Source organism: Hyperolius riggenbachi, chromosome 10 (assembly GCF_040937935.1).
Source record: "Hyperolius riggenbachi isolate aHypRig1 chromosome 10, aHypRig1.pri, whole genome shotgun sequence".
Lineage (NCBI taxonomy): Eukaryota > Metazoa > Chordata > Amphibia > Anura > Hyperoliidae > Hyperolius > Hyperolius riggenbachi.
The window spans coordinates 187,902,510-187,926,187 of NC_090655.1; the positions used below are offsets into that span (position 1 = coordinate 187,902,510).

Below are 23,678 nucleotides of genomic sequence, written 5' to 3' on the forward strand. Positions count from 1 at the left end.
CTGTAAGACACCCCGTATGGAAAGCTGAAACACAGAAATAAGGAGGAAGTGGAAGATAGGAATTTTAACCACTTTGTCCTCCTTGACGTAGAACTACGTCAAGGAGGCCATGTACGCTCTCGCGCGCTCCTGCGGCCGATCGTGCGATAGGCCGCGGATCGTTAGCCCAGGAATTAATGAATTGGGCCATGGCCCGATCACTGATTTCTCCCCCCCCCCCCCCCCCCCCCGCGCAGAAAAACCGACAGCTTCTCTCGGAAGCTTCGCTTTTTCTGCCTATGTCCCTCTAAGCGTACATGGTACGCTTAGAGTGACGTCATGTAAACAAACTGAAGGTTGCCATCTTGTGGCCAAAAAGTAAAACTGTAAAACTGCGCATATATTTACCTAAAACAAATACTATTTGCATCCCACCCTCCCAAAAATATACACATAAAATGTTTAATAATATAAAAAAAAATTACAATAAAAAAACCAACACATAAATATTTACCTAAGGGTCTAAACATTATATTAGATATTTAAATATCTATGTAAAGATGAAATATTTCTATTTTTTTTTATAAGCTTGTAAATAGTGATGGATGCAAAACAGAAAAATTTTATTTCCAAATAAAATATTGTCGCCATACATTGTGATAGAGACATATTTTAAATGTGTAATCACCGGGACAAATGGGCAAATACAATACATGGGTTTTAATTATGGAGGCATGTATTATTTTAAAACTATAATGGCCGAAAACTGAGAAATAATGCATTTTTTCTGTTTTATTTCTTATTCTTACTGTTAAAATGCATTTACAGTAAGGTAGCTCTTAGCAAATTGTACCACCCAAAGAAAGTCTAATTGGTGGCGGAAAAAACAAGATATAGATCAGTTCATCAGATCAAGTAGTGATAAAGTTATAGGCTAATGAATGGGAGGTGAACATTGCTCGGATGCATAAAGTGAAAACGACCGAGGGCTTAAGTGGTTAAACCAGAAGAAAGGTGAAAAAGAAACAGTGAGACACTATAAATAAGGGATGTCAAACTTCTAAGTAGGCCAAAATTGAACACTGGGACCTAGTCGCAGGCCAACTGCAATGGCTAGCTACCTTCCTTATAAACTTCTAATGGTGTCTAATGGTCCCATCCCCACTCTATACAGTTATCTGGTGTTAAGTGCCCTCCCATACAGTTCCTTGATGTCTAGTGGCCCTCCTCCCTACCCATAGAGTTCCCTGGTATCTAGTGGCCCCTCCCCTATACAGTTCCCTGGTGTTTAGATGACACCCCTTGTACCTCAAAACTGTTCCTTGAGGTGTAGTCCCCCCCCCCTCCATCCTCTATACAGTCCCCTGGTGTGTAGTGTTACCCCGATATGGCTTCCCTGGTGACCTAGGGCTTCTCCACCACCATAGCTTCCATGGTTGTCTAGAGTGCCAAATTGAATGTGCCAAATTTGTGGGCCAAATTTGATAACTCTGCAGGCCAAATTTGGTCCATGGGCCACAGTTTGACGTGTATGCTATACAGGGAGCTAAAAAATACAACACATTGCTAAGAAACACAAAAGTAATGAAGTGCCAAAGTAAGAGGGACAGAACTTTTTTTTCTACCACAGGGCCCACAAATTCTGATGGCATCACTGCATGTACTAGATGTCAAAGGGATACAATAAGATGATAATCATTTTGTATTCCTTAAAATGATAAAAGTGGTACATTTTATTTTATAAGAATTATAAACATCTATGGCTGTAATTTCTAGTTCATCATTTAGAAATTATCAAGATACGATATTTATGTTTTCTCTCTCTATATTTAGCTCAGATTAGTAGAAAAAAATAGTTTGCTCCGTGCTGCTGCCAACAGCTGGGGAAAATCCGGATTCATGATTTCAGACTAAGTCTGCTGCATAACTGGATGCACCCTTTACATGCTGGATCTAAAGACATGTTCAGGATGATAAAAATGAGGACAAGTATACCCAGGGGGAAATTACATGGTCACTTTTGACATTTAGTGAGCCCTGCAATAATTGTGTATACAGACATTAGGAGCAAGCAACAAACAGAAACCAAACCTAGCCTGTTTAGTACATACAGTTACTCAGAGAACGAAGAGGTTACCTAAATATAAAGAGCATAGATAGTTATGTTACCTAAATTAAAAATGTGTTAAAATGATTGTAAACTATTTGAAATCTGTAAAATCCTAGTCTTAGTTTTTCTACCATATTAATAGATCACAGACCTTGGTCTAAGGCTGGCAGCACACCTGTCTGTGCAGAAGATCACAAGTTTTCTGCCATCTGAGGCTTCTCCTGCATTCGTTTTTTTCATTTGCGTTTTGGTGAATTTTTCATGCATTTCCATTTAGCGTTTTTAATAAGTAATCACATTTAATGATTGGAAAAATACAATGTCAAATCCTTTTTTTTTTTAGTATTCAAAAAAAACTTTATTTGGGGCAGACACTATATACAGTCAGACATATTCTCAGTAGTAGTGTTCATGCTGAGCAGAACACAAATTTAGCGGAAGACATCAAGTGGACATGTAACTGCTTTCAGACGGCAGTGATTGAAATCTATGCCCTGTTTGGAGGCTGTTATTCCTGCCAGGGCATAGATTTCACTCACCGCCGCCGCACGTTCTTGCCAATCGAGCCAATCGCGTCAATCCCTCCCTGACCGCAGATCAGTCTCCCTGCTGTCGGTATGACAACAGAGCTCCGGGAGCCAATCAGGAGCCGATTTCATTGGCTCTTGACCCTGTCATCAATGTGAGCCAATCTCATTCATTTAGATCATGGAAAACAGAGTAATTGTGGTTTCTAAAGCATAGGTGTGAGTGGGCTGTGTTTCTGATCTAGACAGTTACTTAAAGGACCACTATCGCAAAACTTTTCATTTTTAAATCTGCCCATAGTAGTTATGCCACACATAAAGAGAATTCACTGTGTATTTTCTTTCCATTTCTAGTAAGGTTCAGTAAACATTAATATCATATGTCCATCACATCACATCAATCCACTTATCCATAGTGCTATCTACCTATCTATCTATCTATCTATCTATCTATCTATCTATCTATCTATCTATCTTTCTCTCCCATTTCAGCAATCCATCCGTCTACCCCATCCTATCCAGTGCCAAAATGAACAGGGATCACAGAGGTTACAATTACAAATGGGCCCCTGTTCCAGGTCTAGTGGTGACCAATATCTGCCATTGTCGTGTAAGGAACAAATAGGAGACAAGCCATTTTAACCAAAGATCCAATAACATCACATGCTCTGAAGTGGATACATGTAAGTGTCCATCTGTTCTCTCCTGCCATCCCTTTATTATAAATGGAACTGTGCTACATGCTACCTTAGTGGCATCATTTTTCTTACTATCTCGGCACAATAGTACCACAGTTGTTTTTAGGGTCTAATGCAAAATAAAGGACCTCATCATCACTGTAGTATTACTACATGAGATTTATGATACCTTTCTAATCCCAAAAATAAAATGTATGCTGCTGGCTGAAACTAGTAGTGTCACTAATCGTTTCAATTTGCTCATATTATCCTGGCTGGAATCTCTGATGCCCATATCATTTCCAGCTAAGGTATAGCTTTCTTATAGTACCCATACAGAAAAGATTTTAAGCTCAAATTAAAAGCTAATCTTTCAAAACCTTACGTTACAAAACTATTTGTGTACCGCTAATATACAGTATGTCATAGTGAAATTTTACAATAACATACTGAACCTTTATAAGGACATAAAGCGGTATAAAACCCTGACATAATATTCAATAAAAACATGATTTCCTACTTTTTATATGCCATACGGTTATCATATTTGCATTTGTGCATATGTATTATTATTCATCTTGAAATTACAAGTTCCCAAAAGTACAGTTTTTTGCTTTGAGAGCTGACTTTGCATTTTATCCATAACTGGTTTTGTTCATTATGTATTGAAGACAGAAATGCTTTGGATGTCTGTCTGTGTCCAGGAGCTTCTGCACAGTCAGAGAATGTGTCACATTCCTCACTTGATACAATTAAGTAAACACAAGATAACATTATCTCCACTTCAGATGCAACCAGCTTTCTCTGCACTGAACGTTCAAGCCCCGTGTTTCACTAAATGAATGCTGTTCTAGTAAAAAAAATAAATGGTGGTAGTATATAATATGCTCTAAATATTGTTTTAGAGCAAAGAAGAAATGCTGGGTTTCATACCGCTTTAAATGACCTCTGTCGTGAAAATCTTAAAATTTAAAATACATGTAAACATACAAATAAGAAGTATGTTTCTTCCAGAGTAAAATTAGCCATAAATTACTTTTCTTCTATGTTGCTGTCACTTACAGTAAGTAGTACAAATCTGACATTACCAACAGATTTTGGACTAGCCCATCTCCTCATGGGAGGTTCTCTGGTTTTATTTAATTTTAAAGTAGGCTGCTTAATGAACCAACCCCATATGTTCTTTATGCATTGCATAGGTGAAAGCAGAAGTGGTTCAGTATTCAGCTAAAATGATCATGGTCAGACCACATGCTTGATTGTAGAAATAAGGCTTTAGTTTGCATTTCAACATAACTAAAGCTGGGCCATTACTTAGTATGTGGTTGATTTAGTGAGGGAGTTCCAGAGGAGTAGAAAGGCACATGTGAAAAAAATCTGTCAAGAAATCTTGATTATGTGACCAGAAGAAACAGAGCTAAGGGAGTCTCTTTCAAGTTCCATGCACATGGCTACTGATCAGTCTCCAAGAGGGAAGGAACAGTCTGAATCTATCCTAGAAAACTGTGACCTATCCCACAGCCTGTCAGTGCTGCAGGAACTGGTCAGAGTCTGAATCCTTTCAACGTAATTTGTTTGACATCAGCTCACCAAGGAGCTTCATATACTGTATAAACAAGTTCTGTACTTGTTCTGTTCTGAAGTAGAAAAATATCTGTCCCTGAACTAGGGATTTTAAAAGCCTTTAAATGCCTCCTGTTGCATCCTTTGACAGGCTATTCCACCCAGTGAAATGGCATCTTGTTTTGGTTATTTAAGTAGGATATATTTCGTACAGAGATGAAGCTTCTCTAATTCAGCCCTATGTGAGTGGAGGGGTTAAGCTTCTTGCTGCATTTTCTCTGTGTTATGAATGGCCAGACGTTGATTTCATGAATGAGATTTCTTTGTAATCCTAATGTCTCAGTGGATGCCCTCCCACTTCCATCTGTTACCCTTGTTACATGCAAACATCGACACAGTGGCAAAGTCAAACACACATGTGGGAAAAGCACATCAGCAACCCTTAACCTCCTTGGCGGTCTGATTCTTTCCAGATTTTAGGGTCTAAAAGCGGTGCAATTTTTTTTCACTCTTTCAGACCCTAAAACCTGAAAAAAATCATTCTGGCAGGGAGATCTGCAGCAAAATTAAAAAAAAATTACCTTCCTGGGCTCCTGGGCTGCAGTTTTCTCTTTGCCCACAAGATGGCGCTAATATACATATAAACGAACTTCTCTATACTTCTCTAATATAGAGAAGTTCGTTTTCAATGTTAGCCCCGCCCCCGATGACGTCACGCTGCCACCACCGCTCTGCTGCCACCACCACGGCTGCGCTGCTCCAACTGGCTGCCGGGTCCCCGGAAGAATAGCGGGGACATGGGGGATCCCGGCGGCCAGGGAAAGACCCCACACTGCCGGGGAGAGAGGCTGGAGTCCCGCTGCGCAGCGAGATCGCGCGCGGGACTCCACAACTGCAGGTAAAGCTCTGCAATGCCTACCCCGACCTGAGCTCGGGATCACCGATAGCAGCTGCTTTTTTCTACCCCGAGCTCAGGTCGGGAAAACCGGCAAGGAGGTTAATGGCAATTCTAGGAGACAACTCTTCTCTGAATCAAATAAATGCAGCAGTAGCTTTCTTCTGTAATTCTCTATAAAATCACTGCAGTTCTAAATGCATGAATTGTGGTATGTACAGTTACACAATAAATTAGGTGCAGGAGAGAAATGTGGTGATAGTGAAAACAACTAAACTGCATTATTAAATGGCTTCCTGTGATGATATGTTGGCAGTAACCAGGGGTAACACGACAGCAAAATCACAGTAACTGACAGCAGGAAGCATCCGGTGCCACTTTCTCTCCTCTACTTGATATTGGTATTGCTATACCTAGGATGGTGATACCTATGCAGGGCATTTTAACTCGTGAGAAAACTTACAAACATTAAGAATTAGGAATATGAATTACAAATATTAAATCCCATGCCACAGGCCCTATGTAATTCCTGAACTGATGCAATTGCAGTTTTCACCTTGCAGGGCCTGGTTTGGATTTTATCAGAAAATTATTTTCCCCTTGTGCCCCTAATACCTACTCCCACAAGTGATGCTTTACAGCAAATATGAAGGCAAATGAGCGTGCCATGAGCAATTATGGAGACAGGAAGACCTAAAGAGAAAAATGAATAGTAACATTGGGGAGTTGTAGAGTTAATAAAACCTATTTTTATACACAAACCAAAGCTAAAGAAGGTTTACATGCTTGCTTTCACTACCCGCGACCCACAGACCGCTACCCGCAATCCTACCCGCACCCGCTACCTGCACCCGACCCGCACCTTAAATCAATTCGGGTACCCGAACCCGACCCACATTTCGGGTTACCCATGGGTACCCGCGGCTACCCGAGCCGCTGCAGGCCTCTGTCCTCAACAGCCACAAATCTGCCTTTTGCTTGCTTTAACCACTTCCCCTCTGCCGGGATGAGTAACTACGCCCCTGCAAAATGCCACAACTCTGCAGGGGCATAGCTACTACGTCCCTCCCACCGCTCCCCCCCTGCTCGCTCCTCCGCGCTCAGTACCGCCGCTCATTACTGCCGATCGTTAGCCGCTAGATCAATGAATGGGAAAAATCCCATTCATTGTTCATTGATCTAAGTCCCCCTGTGAATGGCTGCATTCGTCTATTCAGACGGCTCTGACATTCATAAATCCCATGTACATAGTGCTTCTGTTTGCATACTAATAGTACGGTAAGCTGAAGTCACCACTGAGGACATCTTGTTGCCAAATTGTAATATTACATCCCCTTTTTTTCAGTTAATGATCCCTAGTTACCTTTTGTTTCTTTTTAATTTGACCCCTGACCTCCCACACTCCTCTAAAGTTACCATCTTGTTTTATTAAAAAAAAATTACAAAAAAAAAAAAATACATAAGTAGTTACCTTAGGGACTGAACTTTTTTTTTAATATGTATATAAAAACTGTATACTACAATGACTTTATAAATTACGGGTTTGTAATTAGGGATAGACGCAAAACTGAAAAAATGCACCTTTATTTCCAAATAAAATATTGGCGCCATATACTAGGGAAACATTTTAAATGTTGCAATAACTGAGACAAATGGGAAAATAAAATGTGTGGGTTTTAATTAAGGTACCATGTTTTATTTTGAAACTATAATGGGCGAAAACTGAGAAATAATGATTTTTTTTCAATTTTATCTTTATTATTCCCATTAAAACTGAGTTAGAATAAAATAATTCTTAGCAAAAAATACCCCCCAAAGAAAGCCTAATCAGTGGCAAAAAAAACAAGATTAGATTGTTTAGTTGTGATAAGTAGTAATAAAGTTATAGGTGAATGAATGGCAGGAGCGCTGACGGGTGAAAATTGCTCTGTTTTTTTAAGGGGAAAAACCCTTCGAGGTGAAGTGGTTAAACCTTAAAGTGAACCAAACTGAGAAGGATATGGATTTTCCCTTTTAAAATAATACCAGTTGCCTGACACTCCTGCTGATCCTGTGTCTATAATACTTTTAGCCACAGCCCCTGAACAAGCATGCAGATCAGGTACTCTGACTGAAGTCAGACTGGATTAGCTGCATGCTTGTCTCAGGTACATACCTGTAGCCACTACTGCAGCTAAAGAGGTCAGCAGCACTGCCAGGCAACTGGTATTGTTTAAAAGGAAACATCCATATCCCTCTCAGTTTAGGTTCCCTTTAAACTGTCATAAAGAGCTGAACGTGTTAGTGGTAAGCAACAAAAAAAAAGAAATATCCCATCTCAGACTAAGACACGGGGCCAAATAAAATAAGGTTCAGTAAGACTGTTGTAACAAGATCATAGATAGCTGCTGGTTTGACTATTGCACACTTAAAGAGGCACTATGGTGAAAAAAAATTAAATTTAAAATATGTGCAAACATATACAAATAAGAAGTACATTTTTTTCCAGAGTAAAATGAGCCATAAATTACTTTTCTCGTATGTTGTTGTCACTTACAGTAGGTAGTAGAAATCTGACAGAAGTGAAAGGTTTTGGACTAGTTCATCTCTTCATAGGGAATTCTCAGGGATTTATTTTCAAAAGCACTTAGTGAATGGCAGTTGCTCTGTCCAACTGCCAAAACTGTGTAGCGAGCAGGGAAGCTGGCCAACATCATTGTTTAAATCCTTTTTAGGGAATATCTTTATAAAGAATAAAAGCCTTGCTGAGAATCCCCTATGAAGAGATGGACTAGTTCAAAACCTGTCACTTCTGTCAGATTTCTACTACCTACTGTAAGGGATAGCAACATACGAGAAAAGTAATTTATGGCTCATTTTACTCTGAAAAAAACGTACTTCTTATTTGTCTATGTTTGCACATATTTTAAATTGTACAATTTTTTTGCCATAGTGCCCCTTTAATATACTACTAAACGACTATTGTACTTCTTGTTAACAGTTGGGGCCACATATACTGCCACCTGAGCATGTCGGCTCAGACACAATGGAGTTAGAAGTTATTCTGCTCTAAGGAGAGAGGAGGAAATCGCTGTAGGGTACCCTACTGTGGGTGTACTAGTTCTCCTCTCTCCATTCAGCACTGGAGCTACAGGGCGGCGCACATAAATCCAGCCCCTGCTGCCTGCCACTAACTCTTATAGGTAGATGCTGCCCTGCCTTCTTCTTCTGGCTGCATGCTTGTTTCAGGTCACCAGCACAAATATAATTGAAACGGACAAAATTAGCATGAAAGAAAAAAGGCAACTATAACAGTCTACTTACTGAACTTAGTACAGGTGTTCTTTAATGATACAGATCTCAGACTATATACTGTAGGCATTCAGTAGTTTTCAGTATCAGCCACATATCCTGCACCATTTACTGGGATCTCCTTTTTGCACATTAATGAACATGAATTGGAGACCGAAGTCTTTATTTACCAGTCAATGACCCCTTTTCAATTTTCAATGACAGATTTGTCAGTACGGTACAACACCACTGTGGTGTATATAATGTATGCAAGTGGATTTATGTTTACATCAGAGGGCGACAGGGCGGGGTCTGGTGTATTAATAAGTATTAGTAGAACGGTAATACAGATAGAAGTTGATTCACAAAGATTTTCTCTCACATTATCACAAAGGGCATCTGAGAACCCCCCCCCCAAAAAAAAGTTATTAATTGTAGTACATGCTTTTGTTATAAAAGTAATCCTTTTGCAGGCTGTGTCCACCGTTTCCCCTCATCTTGTTTCCTTTTCTCTGTTATGAGTCCTATTAGTAGGCCCCAACTAATAATAGTCACAGCATATGAGCGGGATGTGTTGGTTCCTGCGCATCCAAAGAAGCTTCCATTCAGACACGCTAATGGTGCTTTCTGTGTTCCTGGCAGCTCTCCTTCTGCCTGGGGTTCACTCACAGCACTCTGAGCAGTGGATGTGAAGTCACGCCCCATGGACCATTGCAGATGGGCTGTGTGAGGAGGAGGCAGAACAGGAGCATGACACTATGGGAACCAACGAAAAAAGCTGTAAGAGAGCCCCATGCAGGAGAGACGCCGGGAGCACAGACAGCGCTGTCAGCAGGTCTAAAATGAGGCTACTGCACATGTGCAGGAGCAATTACATCCAGTTGTGGATATTGTGGCTAATATCAGTGGGGGCCTGCTAATGGGACTCATAACCGATGAAAGGAGGTGGTAGTGGTGGGGGGAGGGGGGAACAGTGTACACAGCTTGCACAAGGATAACATTTATAACAAAAGCATGTACTCCATTTCATTTTTTATTTTTTTGGTCTCAGATGTCCTTTATAAAAGATAAGAATTAAGACAGATAAGGATACATAAATATTAAGTTAGGAGAGAAAAGGGCCCATGCCTAATTAACTTTTCTTCCAGCCGATAATTTTGCATCTCCTCTACAAAGTAACTTTTCAGCACTCAGCATTTTAAAAGGTACTAAAAGGCAGGTAAAAAAAGAACGATTTTAAGCTTAGTCTGAGTATTTTGTTGCTTTCTGGGGGCTTAAAATGTATTTTATTGATAAGGTGTGAAAATATCTTCTGGCAGAAAATTCAGGGGAAAAGTTAATTGAATAGAGGCCACGAGGCCTGATGCACAAAACTGACGCCTCGGGAGCAGCGTACATTACTCAATCAGCACCAGGTGCGTTGCCAGGATAATGCACGCATTGCTATGGTAAAACGCATTACCACAATAACGTGCATGTGGCCCTGATATGTTAATGAGTATCTATGAGTCTATGAGGATGAGTGCTATCCCAACATTCCTACCAATAAAATTGTTGTGCGCTGCCTGCACATTTACTGACCTGTTTTGCATCAGGACCAAGGAGAGATAAATTGTGAGTTAATAAGTAAGGAGAGATAATTGCTGAGATACATTTTGTAAATCATCCCCATATTCATTAGAAGGCACAACTTGTAAATTTATAGACTTAATCATGGTTGTATGTTTAGTAAATTAAAATGAATACACAAACAATTAGAGAAGCGGACACAAGTTTATGGTCTTACCTTGTTTTTAAAATGTTTAAAAATTGCAGGATTTCAGAAAACTGGATAAGCCGCAAAGCTCGTAAAAACCTCAAGCCTGCAAGAGAGAAAAGATTACATAGTCACTTATTTATATAATAGTGAATGTCCTTTATCATACTGAAGAGCTAAAAGCTATTTTAGAAACCAATGAGAAAGAATATTATCCATGTAAATCTACAAATTATTTTTATATGGCTGATACATAAAAAGGAAACAATGATATAGCTTTAGCACCCAGTCAGGATTTATCTTTCATTAGGGTTGATTCACAAAGCCTGATAACATTGCAATATGCAGACAACACGCTGCAATTTTTCCAGAATGTTTGCCATCAGCATAGCACATTTTACGTCATGGTATGGTACAACTTTCATTGTGTGATGCGAAAGTTTTGGCAACCTTGTTAATCATCATGATTTTCCTGTATAAATCGTTGGTTGTTACGATAAAAAATGTCAGTTAAATATTTCATATAGGAGACACACAGTGATATTTGAGAAGTGATATGAAGTTTAATGGATTTACAGAAAGTGCACAATAATTGTTTAAATAAAATAAGGCAGGTGCATAAATTTGGGCACTGTTGTTATTTTATTGATTCCAAAACCTTTAGAACTAATTATTGGAACTCAAATTGGCATGGTAAGCTCAGTGACCCCTGATGTACATACACAGGTGAATCCAATTATGAGAAAGAGTATTTAAGGGGGTCAATTGTAAGTTCCCCTCCTCTTAATTTTCTCTGAAGAGTAGCAACATGGGGGTCTCAAAACAACTCTCAAATGACCTGAAGACAAAGATTTTTCACCATCATGGTTTAGGGGAAGGATACAGAAAGCTGTCTCAGATATTTCAGCTGTCTGTTTCCACAGTTGGGAACATATTGAAGAAATGGAAGACCATAGGCTAAGTTCAAGTTAAGGCCCAAAGTGGCAGACCAAGAAAAATCTCAGACAGACAGAAGCGGCGAATGGTGAGAAAAGTCAGAATCAACCCACAGACCAGCACTACAGACCTACAGCATCCTCTTACTGCAGATGGAGTGACTATGCATTGTTCAACCATTCAGCGTACTTTACATAAGGAGATGCTGTATGCAAGAGTGATGCAGAGGAAGCCTTTTCTTCGCCCACAGCACAAACAGGTATGCTAAAGCACATTTAGACAAGGCAGCTTCATTTTGGAATAAAGTGCTATGGACTTATGAAACTAAAATTGAGTTATTTGGGTATAACAAGGGGCGTTATGCATGGAGGAAAAACAACACAGCATTCCAAGAAAAACACCTGCTATCTACAGTAAAATATGGTGGTGGTTCCATCATGCTGTGGGGCTGTGTGGCCATTGCAGGGACTGGGAATCTTGTCAAAGTTGATGGATGCGTGGATTCCACTCAGTATCAGCAGATGCGGTAGACCAATGTCCAGGAATCAGTGACAAAGCTGCAGCTGCGTCGGGGCTGGATATTTCAACAAGACAAAGACCCTAAACACTGCTCAAAATCCACTAAGGTATTCATGCAGAGGAACAAGTACAACATTCTGTAATGGCCATCTCAGTCCCCAGACCTGAATAGAATTGAAAATCTGTGTTGTGAGTTAAAGAAAGCTGTCCATGCTCAGAAGCCATCAAACCTGAATGAACTAGAGATGTTTTGCAAAGAGGACTGGTCCAAAATGCCTTCAACCAGAATCTAGACTCTCATTGGAACCTACAGGACGTGTTTAGAGGCTGTAATTTCTGCAAAAGGAGGATCTACTAAATATTGATTTCATTACTTTTTTGTGGTGCCCAAATTTATGCACCTGCCTAATTTTGTTTAAACAATTATTGCACACTTTCTGTAAATCCAATAAACTTCATTTCACTTCTCAAATATCACCGTGTGTGTCTCCTATATGATATATATAACTGACATTTTTTATCGTAACAACCAATGATTTATACAGGAAAATCATGACAATTAACAAGGTTTCCCAAACTTTCACATCCCACTATATCTACAACATGCATGCTGGCCATATCCAGCTCCTTACACAAAAAGCAACTGTCACATGTTATATACATAACATGAACTAGGGGCGTAGCAATAGGGGGTTCAGAGGTAGCGACAGCATGGGGCCCTTGGGCCAGAGGGGCCCTGAAGGGTCCGGCCTCTATCACAGTATTAGCTATAAATTGACTTGTGTGCACATCCATTTTTACAATACACTATGGTCTTATTACAGATTAGAATTAAGAGTCAAACACCAGAACTAAAATACATTGTTTGCAGAAGAATAGCCTGACAAAAACTCCACAAATGTAAAGCCCCTGCTGAACAAAGGTAAGGTGGCCATACATCTGTAGATTTGGCGATCGACCATCCAATTCAAAAATTATTATCAAATTAGATGAAAATTGGAGCTGCCAAAAACATACCTGACCAACCTAGATCCTAAATTGGTTGCATCATTGATCATATATGCATTAGTAGACGGAATACAGAATAATGTAGCCTTCTTTCTAGATTACACAAAATTATGCAAAATTACAGACAGGATAGTGACATATTACACCAGGATCTTGACAGCATGGCCGTATAGGCGGGCACATGGCAGATGAAATTTAATGTTGGTAAATGAAAACTCATGTACCTTGTATTTACCAATGGTAGATCACCATATAAAATAAATGGCATACAACTGGAAACATCAGACTTGGAGAATGATTTAGGAATACTGGTTGATAACAGGTTAAGTAATCGCATACAATGCCAAGCAGCTGTAGCTAAAGCAAATAACATTCTGGGGGATAAAATAAGAGGTGCTAGAATACTACTCCCTCTGTAAGAATCCCTCTGTATGAATCACATGTAAGGCTACATCTGGAGTATGGAATACAGTTTCGTGAACCACACTATAGAAAGGACATTGACCTCCTATAATGGGTACAAAGACAAGCAACTAAATTAATCAGAGGGATAGATAATTTTCCAGAACACTTGCCAGAAAGGTTGGACAAACCAGGCTTATTTAGCTTGGAAAAAAGGCAACTGAGAGGTGACCAAATTAACATGTACAGATATATCAGACGGCAATACAAAAGCTTGTTCCTAGAGTTGTACAACGGACAAGGGGACATGATCTGCATATGGAGGAAAAAGTTTTTGCCTTTTATTTAGACAGGGGTCCTTCACAGTGAGAGTGGTTAAAATCTGGAATATTTTACTTTAGGAAGTAGTTATGGTAAACTCTATATCTGCATTTAAAGAGGGCTTGGATGCTTTCCTTGCATTGAAGGGCATCCACCGGAGGGGTCCCCGGCCACTGGCTGGGAACGAAGCTGTGGCAAGGGCACAGGACTGCTGCCAGGGGCTGTAGAAAACCCCATGTAAGTAAAATTTTGTTTTCTAATTACCTCGGACCCCTCCTTTAAGGCTAACTGGGATATGCGCGGGTTCAGGATGTTTTTTTTTCTGGTTGAACTTGATGGACGGATGTCTTTTTTTCAACCAAATTATGTTATTATAGGACATACACTCACCTAAAGGATTATTAGGAACACCATACTAATACGGTGTTTGACCTCCTTTCGCCTTCAGAACTGCCTTAATTCTACGTGGTATTGATTCAACAAGGTGCTGAACGCATTCTTTAGAAATGTTGACCCATATTGATAGGATAGCATCTTGCAGTTGATGGAGATTTGTGGGATGCACATCCAGGGCACGAAGCTTCCATTCCATCACATCCCAAAGATGCTCTATTGGGTTGAGATCTGGTGACTTTGGGGGCCATTTTAGTACAGTGAACTAATTGTCATGTTCAAGAACCTAATTTGAAATGATTCGAGCTTTGTGACATGGTGCATTATCCTGCTGGAAGTAGCCATCAGAGAATGGGTACATGGTGGTCATGAAGGGAAAGACATGGTCAGAAACAATGCTCAGTTAGCCTGTGGCATTTAAATGATGTCCAATTGGCACTAAGGGGCCTAAAGTGTGCCAAGAAAACATCCCCCACACCATTACACCACCACCAGCCTGCACAGTGGTAACAAGGCACGATGGATCCATGTTCTCATTCTGTTTACGCCAAATTCTGACTCTATTGAGACTCATCAGACCAGGCAACATTTTTCCAGTCTTCAACTGTCCAACTTTGGTGAGCTCGTGCAAATTGTAGCCTCTTTTTCCTATTTGTAGTGGAGATGAGTGGTACCCGGTGGGGTCTTCTGCTGTTGTAGCCCATCTGCCTCAAGGTCATGCGTGTTGTGGCTTCACAAATGCTTTGCTGCATACCTCAGTTGTAACGAGTGGTTATTTCAGTCATCATTGATCTTCTATCAGCTTGAATCAGACGGCCCATTCTCCTCTGACCTCTAGCATCAACAAGACATTTTCGACCAACAGGACTGCCACATACTGGATGTTCTTCCCTTTTCACACCATTCTTTGTAAACCCTAGAAATGGTTATGCGTGAAAATCCCAGTAACTGAGCAGATTGTGAAATATTCAGACCGGCCCATCAATGTCACAACATGGCTGCCAGATCGTAATTTTGATCCAGCACAGACTGGATCATTTGAAAGGGGGCAGTCAGGTCCATGTTGGGGAAGCAGAAAATTTGGGGTGCATGTCGGCCAGCAGGTCGGATCGATAAATGCATCCAATGTTGGCCCGGAATAGGTTGTATCCTCAATCGAGCATGCTTTTGGCAGCACCGATTTTCATCCGATTCGATTATAATTATCGATAATAATTATCAAATAGGATAGTTGATAATCTACAAATGTATGGCCACCTTTAGTGTATGGCCCCCTTTATTGGCAGCTAGCAACTAATACACTGTTAAAAGCTACAGTCTAAAACAATGGCAAAGACCAAGTTTTGGTACTTGGAAAAATAACTTACAATACAGTAATCACTTTTCCTGATGCTCTGTATTTAAAATCTAGAAGCAAGGACAAAGACAAGGACACATGCAATCCTGGGTAATAATAAAGCCTACAGTATTTTCTCCATTAAGCAACCAAGCCTGGATTATGTGCATGCAAAGAAGATCAGAGCGGCAGTCACAGAAAAAATGGCCTTTTACAATAATCATTTTGATTTTAAAATTTGGTCACAGACACACATACAAATCTGTTCCCTATATCTTCAGAAAATCTATCTATATCTGAAAATGTTCCATAAAATGTGTCAAGACAGGCATAGGACAAGTTACACATGGTGTTATGAAGTGCAATGTACGCAGCCCCATAACAGCCCCATCTAATTTATCTTCACTATGAAATTGATATAACGGGTTCATTAATCATGTTATTTAACTGTGTTTTCAACTTACACATCAGCTTTGGCTCACTGCAAGGTATGCCCAGGACTCCCCAATGACTGCCTGTTTTACCACCTAAGCTCAGTGTCTGATGACTCATCTGCTGGCATATTTTCATTTAATGAATTCTTCACAGTTTTTACCTTCATGCATTTGCCCACTCCTGCAAAAGCTATGTGACAGCTTCACAAACCTATGATATTAAAATGTTAACCTCGGGCAACAGAAAAGTCACCTCTGAATGCAGAAACCCAGGTCTCAAGAGGCAGTAAAAAATAAATAGACAAAGTATCTGTTCTCAACAAATAAAAGAAAACACTGTAGTAAAAGTGGATATTCTTCTTTATTATTGATACAAAAAAAAGTTTTTAATCAGGTAAACATTAAATATTATTTAGAAATACTCAGGTCACAAGTCTTAACTAAGGGCTGATTCACACTACAAGCTCTTTTTTTAGCTCTAGTGATTTGAAAAGCTCTTCCTAATGCAATGCTATGGGGGATTTTTAAAAAATAACATAACTCAAGTGAGAACACACACATAGCATTATATAAGCAAGAGCTTTTAAAATCACAAAGCACTTATAAAAGCTCTTGTAGCGTGAACCAGCCCTAAGGCTAGAAACAAACTAGGAGAGCTTTTCTGAGCGCTTTGTGATTTGAAAAGCTCTAGCTAATGTAATGCTATGGGTGTGTTCCCACTTGAGTGATGTGATTTTATCAAAATCCCCCATAGCATTGCATTAGCAAGAGCTTTTTCAAATCACTCACGCTTACAAAGCGCTCCCAGTGGGTTTCTGGCCTAAGAGTCCCAGCTTTGTTGTTCTCTGAGGTCACAGAAAACATGCATGACTCGAGGCTGATTCACACTGCAAGAGATTTTGAAATGTTAGTGATTTAAACAGCTCTTCCTAATGCAATGCTATGGGAATCACATCGCTCAAGTGAGAACACACACATAGTATTACATTAGCAAGAGCTTTTAAAATCACAAGCGCTTAGAAAAATCTGTTGCAGTGTGAATTAGCCCTCACACAGGAGAGCCACACCACTACTCTACTCTTTTAAAATGGGATTAAACTCTGACATATCATTCAATAATGATGTGTTTTCATACTTTTTATTACCCATACAGTTATAATTTAATTTCTATATTTGTATAGCATTAAAGATCGCAAACGACCCCTCGCACCCAGGCTACCGCTTCTTTAATCAGCTCCCCTCGAGCCGGAAGCTTCGGTTCCGATCCATCTACACCAGGACCACAAGACACAAGAACAGCTTCTTTCCCTCAGCTGTCAACCTCCTGAACTCTCTCCATGGGAATGCCCATCCCCACCCTACAATACCATGACGCACTGTAGCACTCTGCACATAGACGGCGCTCCAGCTCAAGCATACCATTCGGTTGTTTCTTTGTATTGTAACTTATGCCACATTGTCTTCCTCTGCATAAATGTTATATAATGTTCTGTATTCTGTAAGTTCTGTTCCTACTACATGTCCTGTCCTGTATCTGTAACTATATTGTGTATCAGTACCCTGTACGTGCCAAGCCCAATTCCGGGCACGACCCAGTCGTGCTTGGCGAAATAAAGATTCTGATTCTGATTCTGATTCTGTATAGCGCTTTTCTCCTGTCAAACTCAAAGTGCTGGTGAGGCAGCCACTAGAGCGCACTCAATAGGCAGTAGCAGTGTTAGGGAGCCTTGCCAAAGAAATCCTTACTGAATAGGCGCTGGCTTAGGAAGAGGCAATATTTGAAACCAGGTCTCCCATGCCAGAGGCAGAGCTCTTAATCATTACACTATCCAGCCACTGCCAGTTCTCAAATTTGCTTTAGTGCACAAGTAATATTGTCTGTTTAAAAATTACAAGTTCCCAAGTACGGTCTATCTGCTTTAAAAATGCCCTTGAATTTTATTTCATAGCTGCTATATTTATATATTAAAATATATCTAGTGATCATTGCTTACCTCTCTCTGCTTCTGCTATGTGTGCAGCTGAGTTTTAGTACTGCTAAGGATGTTTATTAATTGTGGCTGATATGGAAATGTAAACAGGCAACAATGTAATCACTTCCTCAGCATCAGCACTAGGAGCCGCGGCTGCTTCCAATTTTGCCATGGCTCCCATTTTGATACATAGCCGCAGCCCGAATTGCTATGCCATGCCATGCACAGGCATAACATGCAGAAATCTGCAGCATGCTGTCCAGATTTGCACAGAAGTGCGATCTGGACAGCAGGGCATGAGATAGATAGGCAGCTTTTCCCCATGCAGCTTGCATGCAGGGAAACACTGCGGATTCTGCAGGGATTCGGGTTTTGTGGAAATAGGCCCAAGGCTTCCAAAACGGACACCTACAGCACAAGCCCTAGCAGCGCCCAAAGCCTGCAAGTGTACACTCCACAGCCACCGACTACAGTGTGTATGTCTCCACCGGCAAAAGCCTGCATTTGCGAAAACCACAACCACCATCTACAATGCGAACGCCACTGCCACAAAAAGCCTACTACCCACAACGCAAACATCAAAGCTGCCAACAACACAATCACCACTGCTGCCCAAAGCCTATTTCTAAAAGATGCAACTGCTCATGCCCACCACAACCTCTGCCTGCAATATGACTGAACAAGGCAGGTGCACGGCGGCATAATGGGTGGAAGGCTCATAGCTTTGTATTACAATGAACAGTACACAGCTAGTGGTGGCAGTGTTCCAATCAATATTAAATCAAATTTCTACTGAAATCGGACCTAATACCATGTAATGCCTAATGCCATTCCAGTGCTTGGACACTCTGAACATATTTGACAAGCATTGTCAACTATGTTATTCGGCCGTGATCCCGTCTGTGTATGAGCATGGCCATATTGTGCCTTGTGTAACACAGAGCCACCACAAATAGGACTCTGCAAGTGCAATAAGGCCTTATTATGTGCTGCCGATCATGTGTGGTACAATTTCTAAAGATCAGCACATGTGCAATATTGGATTTTGCGTTTCAAAGTGGGGACCTCAATTAGCGGTTGGAGAGGGGAAAGTTAGATTTCGCCATCGGGCAGGTTGGAGGTTGAGGTTAGTGTTAGGCGTTTGAGGTCGGGCAGAGGCTAATATTAGGCATGAGAATGAGGGAGGTTAGTATAGGACAGAGGAGATTAGTTTTAGGCATCGGAAAGGGGTAGATTAGGGTTAGGCATCTGAGAGGAGGAAGTTAGTGTTAGAAAGGTTAATCGGAAAGCCGATACATGTTGATGACATAGGGCAGCACTAGAGTATCACATATTATCATTACATCAGAAAACACAACTGGGTTCCAGGAAGTTATGGGAAGCCTCTGGATCAACTTAACTTTAAGGAAAAACTGTATGGAGCTTTAAAAATTGGCATCTTTTGAATATCTTTTTTTTAAATGTCACTTTGCCTGGATGTCATACTTCCAATGATTGCTGAGTCACTGAACCAGAATGTGTGTACAAATCCAGAGATTTGACTTGAAAATGACTTCACTGGATGCACGCTTGTTCCAGCTGTGTGACGCAGACATTTCTGAAGCATAAAATATCAGCACTATAGTCAGCATAACTCTTCCTCTCACAAGAGTACTCATTATATTGCTAAAAGATATACAAATATTCCAAAAGCTCTAGAAACAAATCAGTTTGTAAACATAAAAAATATGTAAAGAAAACCTGCAAAAACATTTTATTCTCACGCCAAATGTTTTATCATGTTACCCGGGGGCGCAGTCTGCAATTTTACTACAGCGTAGCTTCCTGGAAGCTGCTACTGTATCAAAATATCAGATTTACTGCTCCATATCACAGCATTAAACTCTGGTGGCTAACATGGCACAATATATTGCTTTTCTGAAAGTAATCAGTTATACTGTGATTACTGGAGTAGTTCCACTTATTATCCTCATAAAGAAATCCACACTGTGCATGTTGCGCTGTGCAACAATACCACATGCCTGAGTTCACATGCACAACGCAATGCGCATAATAAATGCACGTTTAGTCGAAAGAAATAATACCACTAAAGTAGCTGTATGGCATGAAGAATAAGTGGCTAGGTGAAAACCTAATGCCTGATACACACCATGCAATTTCCCACCAGATAGATGGGTCAAAGCGATTGCTTCTGACAGGTCCGATCTGATTTTGGATCATTTTTATGATCCATTTTGTATAGAAGTGATCAGAAAAATGATCAGAAAAATGATCAGAGATAAGATTGGACCTGTCGGAAATAATAGATTTGATCTGTCTATTTGACGGGAAGTTGCAGAATAAGTGGCTAGGTGAAAACCTAATGCCTGATACACACCATGCAATTTCCCGCCAGATAGATAGGTCAAAACGATTGCTTCTGACAGGTCCGATCTGATTTTGGATCATTTTTATGATCAATTTTGTATAGAAGTGATCAGAAAAATGATCAGAAAAATGATCAGAGATAAGATTGGACCTGTCGGAAATAATAGATTTGATCTGTCTATTTGACGGGAAGTTGCATGGCGTGTACAAGGCATACACACCTGCCAGAGAATGGTTCAAGGTTTACTTCCTAGCCAAAGCTTCTGAATCCTGGGATAATCTTTTGAAAATCTGTGTACAGCCAGAGTGCCTAGTACTGGGAAGTTACGTATAGAGTCATGGCAGCTGGCAACAGTTCTGAATATAATGAATGTAAACATCTGTGTGTGAGTGTGTGTGTGCCTGTGTGTGCGTGTGTGTGTGTGTGTTACGCATGTGTGTTACGTGTGTGTGTGTGTGTGTGTGTGCCTGTGTGTGTGTGTGTGTGTGTGTGTGTGTGTGTGTTTGTGTGTGTGTTACGTGTGTGTGTGTGTGTGTGTGTGTGTGTGTGCCTGTGTGTGTGTGTGTGTGTGTGTGTGTGTTTGTGTGTGTGTTACGTGTGTGTGTGTGTGTGTGTGTGTGTGTGTGTGTGTGTGTGTGTGTGTGTGTGTGTGTGTGTGTGTGTGTGTGTCTGTGTCTGTGTGTGTGTGTGTGTGTGTGTGTGTGTGTGTGTCTGTGTGTGTGTGTCTGTGTGTGTGTTTTACGTGTGTGTGCGTGTTTTACAGCAGTCATACAGTAGTTAGATAAATACAATGAATAGTTAAATTAATAAACTAAAATGTGATTATGTAAATGCATAATATTTTCCTATGCAAGACATGATAAACCAAATGATGATTGTTTTGAATGTTTTCTATGCAGTATGAATACATAAATGATATTTGCCTAGTGTTATGTCTTAATGAGTTGACAACACAAATGCTGTAAGTACATTGCATATAGAAAAGTAAAGGTTTCCATCAGATCTTACCCCAGTAACATGCAATTCTATAGCAAGAAGCAAAGGACTGAGACCATCCCTGCACATCTCCTTTATTCTTTCCGCTGCACGCAGCCTTAATTCTGTAGCCATTCTGGTACAAGTCTCCCAAGGATTTCTTACGCCTTCTGGTGGTTCTGTATACTTCGGTCTTTGTAGCCCCCTCAGGAGACCGGTACACTAAGATCTTGCCAGGTATCATATTATAGGATAAATGAGAAAACTGCTAACAAAACTACTCATGTAAGATGTACTTGGTGTATAACAGCAAGTGCAGAACACATGCCTTATTCCAAGAAGGCACAGCTCTCATACAAGCACACAGATACAGCTGGCAAGACCTTGTGGTTCAAGGGGATCCTATCAATCGTTCTTCTCCCATAAAAAAATGGAATATGAAAAGATTGGTGCTTTCAGCCTACTAAATACTGCACATCAAAGGTTCAGCAAGATATCCAGCAGTGGAGAGAAGAGACTATAGGGAAAGGATTGCTCCACACAGCTTCCTGGTACTAGTATGCAGAGATTTTCCTGTGCAGTGCTTTAAACCCCTCTATTTGCTATCAGGATATTAAAGACTAAGCTTCTTTCGGACACTCTAGGGAAGCTCATTCTGGCCAAAGCACCCCCTCCCACAGCTAAATGTGCCAATCCTTATAGCCGGCTGATAGTGGGTTAGATTATCAACCTCTTATATCCATAAAGCATGCATGATTAAACTACCATAGACAGTATAAAACATGGAACAAAAATTACCTATTTATTATTATGATGTTTTATTTATATAGTGCCAACATATTTTGTGGCGCTGTACAGGCCTAGTTGAACAGATCAACAGCAGTTTCGAAAGGTTGGAGCAGTGAGGTACCATTAAGGTATTTGCGCAGAATTCCAATGCAAATCTACAATAGTTCAGTAGCTGATACAGTATTTAGCCACTTGATGACCACAGTGGTAAACCCCCCTAAAGACCAGGCAAATTATTACTAAAATGGCCACTGCAGCTTTAAGGCCAAGCTGCAGGGCTGCACAACACAGCACACAAGTGATTTCAACCCCTCCCTTTTTCCCCCACCAATAGAGCTCTCTGTTGGTGGGGTCTGAACGCCCCCCAGATTTTTTTTTTTCACAAATATTTCTTTCTATGTATTTTTATTAAAAATGTGTATTTTTTTTTTTTTTTTCCCTGTCCCACCCACCCCCTGCCAGCCAATCACGCCAATTGGCTGTCATAGGCTTCAGCCTATGAGAGCTGATCGCTCTCTGGTCCCCGAGGGGGACAGCCGTGTCACACGGCTGTTCCCAGTACAGCTGATCGCAGTGCTGTACTACATGTAAAGACGGTGGTTTCGCCATCTGACAGTCTCCCGAGTGGCGATTGCTCCGCCCCCTGATCAGGAGATGCTCGCGCAGCCTGCGCGCGATTTCCTGCAAAGTGCAGCCCCAGGACTTGATGCCAATTGGCGTTAGTCGGTCCTGGGGCTGCCGCCGTGGTCAAGCCCATTGGCGTGAGGCGGTCTTAAAGTAGTTAAAAATGGCGCATAACTGTTGTGGCTGTGCAACCACTGATTAAACTGCATTCTGAAGGATTCCTTTAGAAAGCATGAGGGAACTGATCATCAGTTACTGGGAAACTGTACATCAAAAAATTAAACAGTAATTGTTAAATAAAAAATAATAATGAAAAAAAAAACAGCCAGAAAACTGTTCTCATTAACAAGAAATTAGGGTTTCATTAGACTATAAAAGTGTTATGTACAGGAAAAGGTTCAGGTTAGAGTTATCAATGCAAAAGTGGCTAGGAAGGAGTTAAAGTTAATATGTACAGTAGCGGGTCATTATGAAAGGATGCTTTCTTTATGTAGTTCTAACCAATTTTAAGTGATTTTTTTTAAAGGGACTCTGAAGTGAAAATAAACTTATGACATAATGATTTGTATGTGTAGTACTGCTAAGAAATAAAACATTATTAGCACAAAGATGAGTCTCATATTGTTTCCAGTACAGGAAGAGTTAAGAGACTTCAGTTGTTATCTATGCAAAAGAGCTTCTGTGAGCTCTGGGACTGTATAAAGTCGTGGACAACACTGTCTTTTGAAACACTTATCTCAACTGTCTCTCATTGTTTCTTCTATGTTTATGTTTTTTCTGCAGAGAAAAGTTCAATGGCTCAGTGGCCTGCTCTGTGAAATCA

The 23,678-nt window shown here is 40.5% G+C and overlaps 1 protein-coding gene across 12 annotated transcripts in view; it reads right to left on the bottom strand.

Moving 5' to 3' along the window:
• Window positions 1-23,678, bottom strand: part of KCNMA1 (potassium calcium-activated channel subfamily M alpha 1) — a 759,662-nt gene that overhangs the window by 354,451 nt on the left and 381,533 nt on the right. For 11 of the 12 annotated variants that reach the window (XM_068255423.1, XM_068255413.1, XM_068255414.1 and 8 more), the window contains exon 6: window positions 10,808-10,883. In XM_068255423.1, coding sequence (XP_068111524.1) covers window positions 10,808-10,883 — 76 coding nt within the window. Of the gene's footprint in view, window positions 1-10,807; window positions 10,884-21,475; window positions 22,000-23,678 lie in introns of those variants that run through there. The other variant, XM_068255420.1, reaches the window with a different exon arrangement.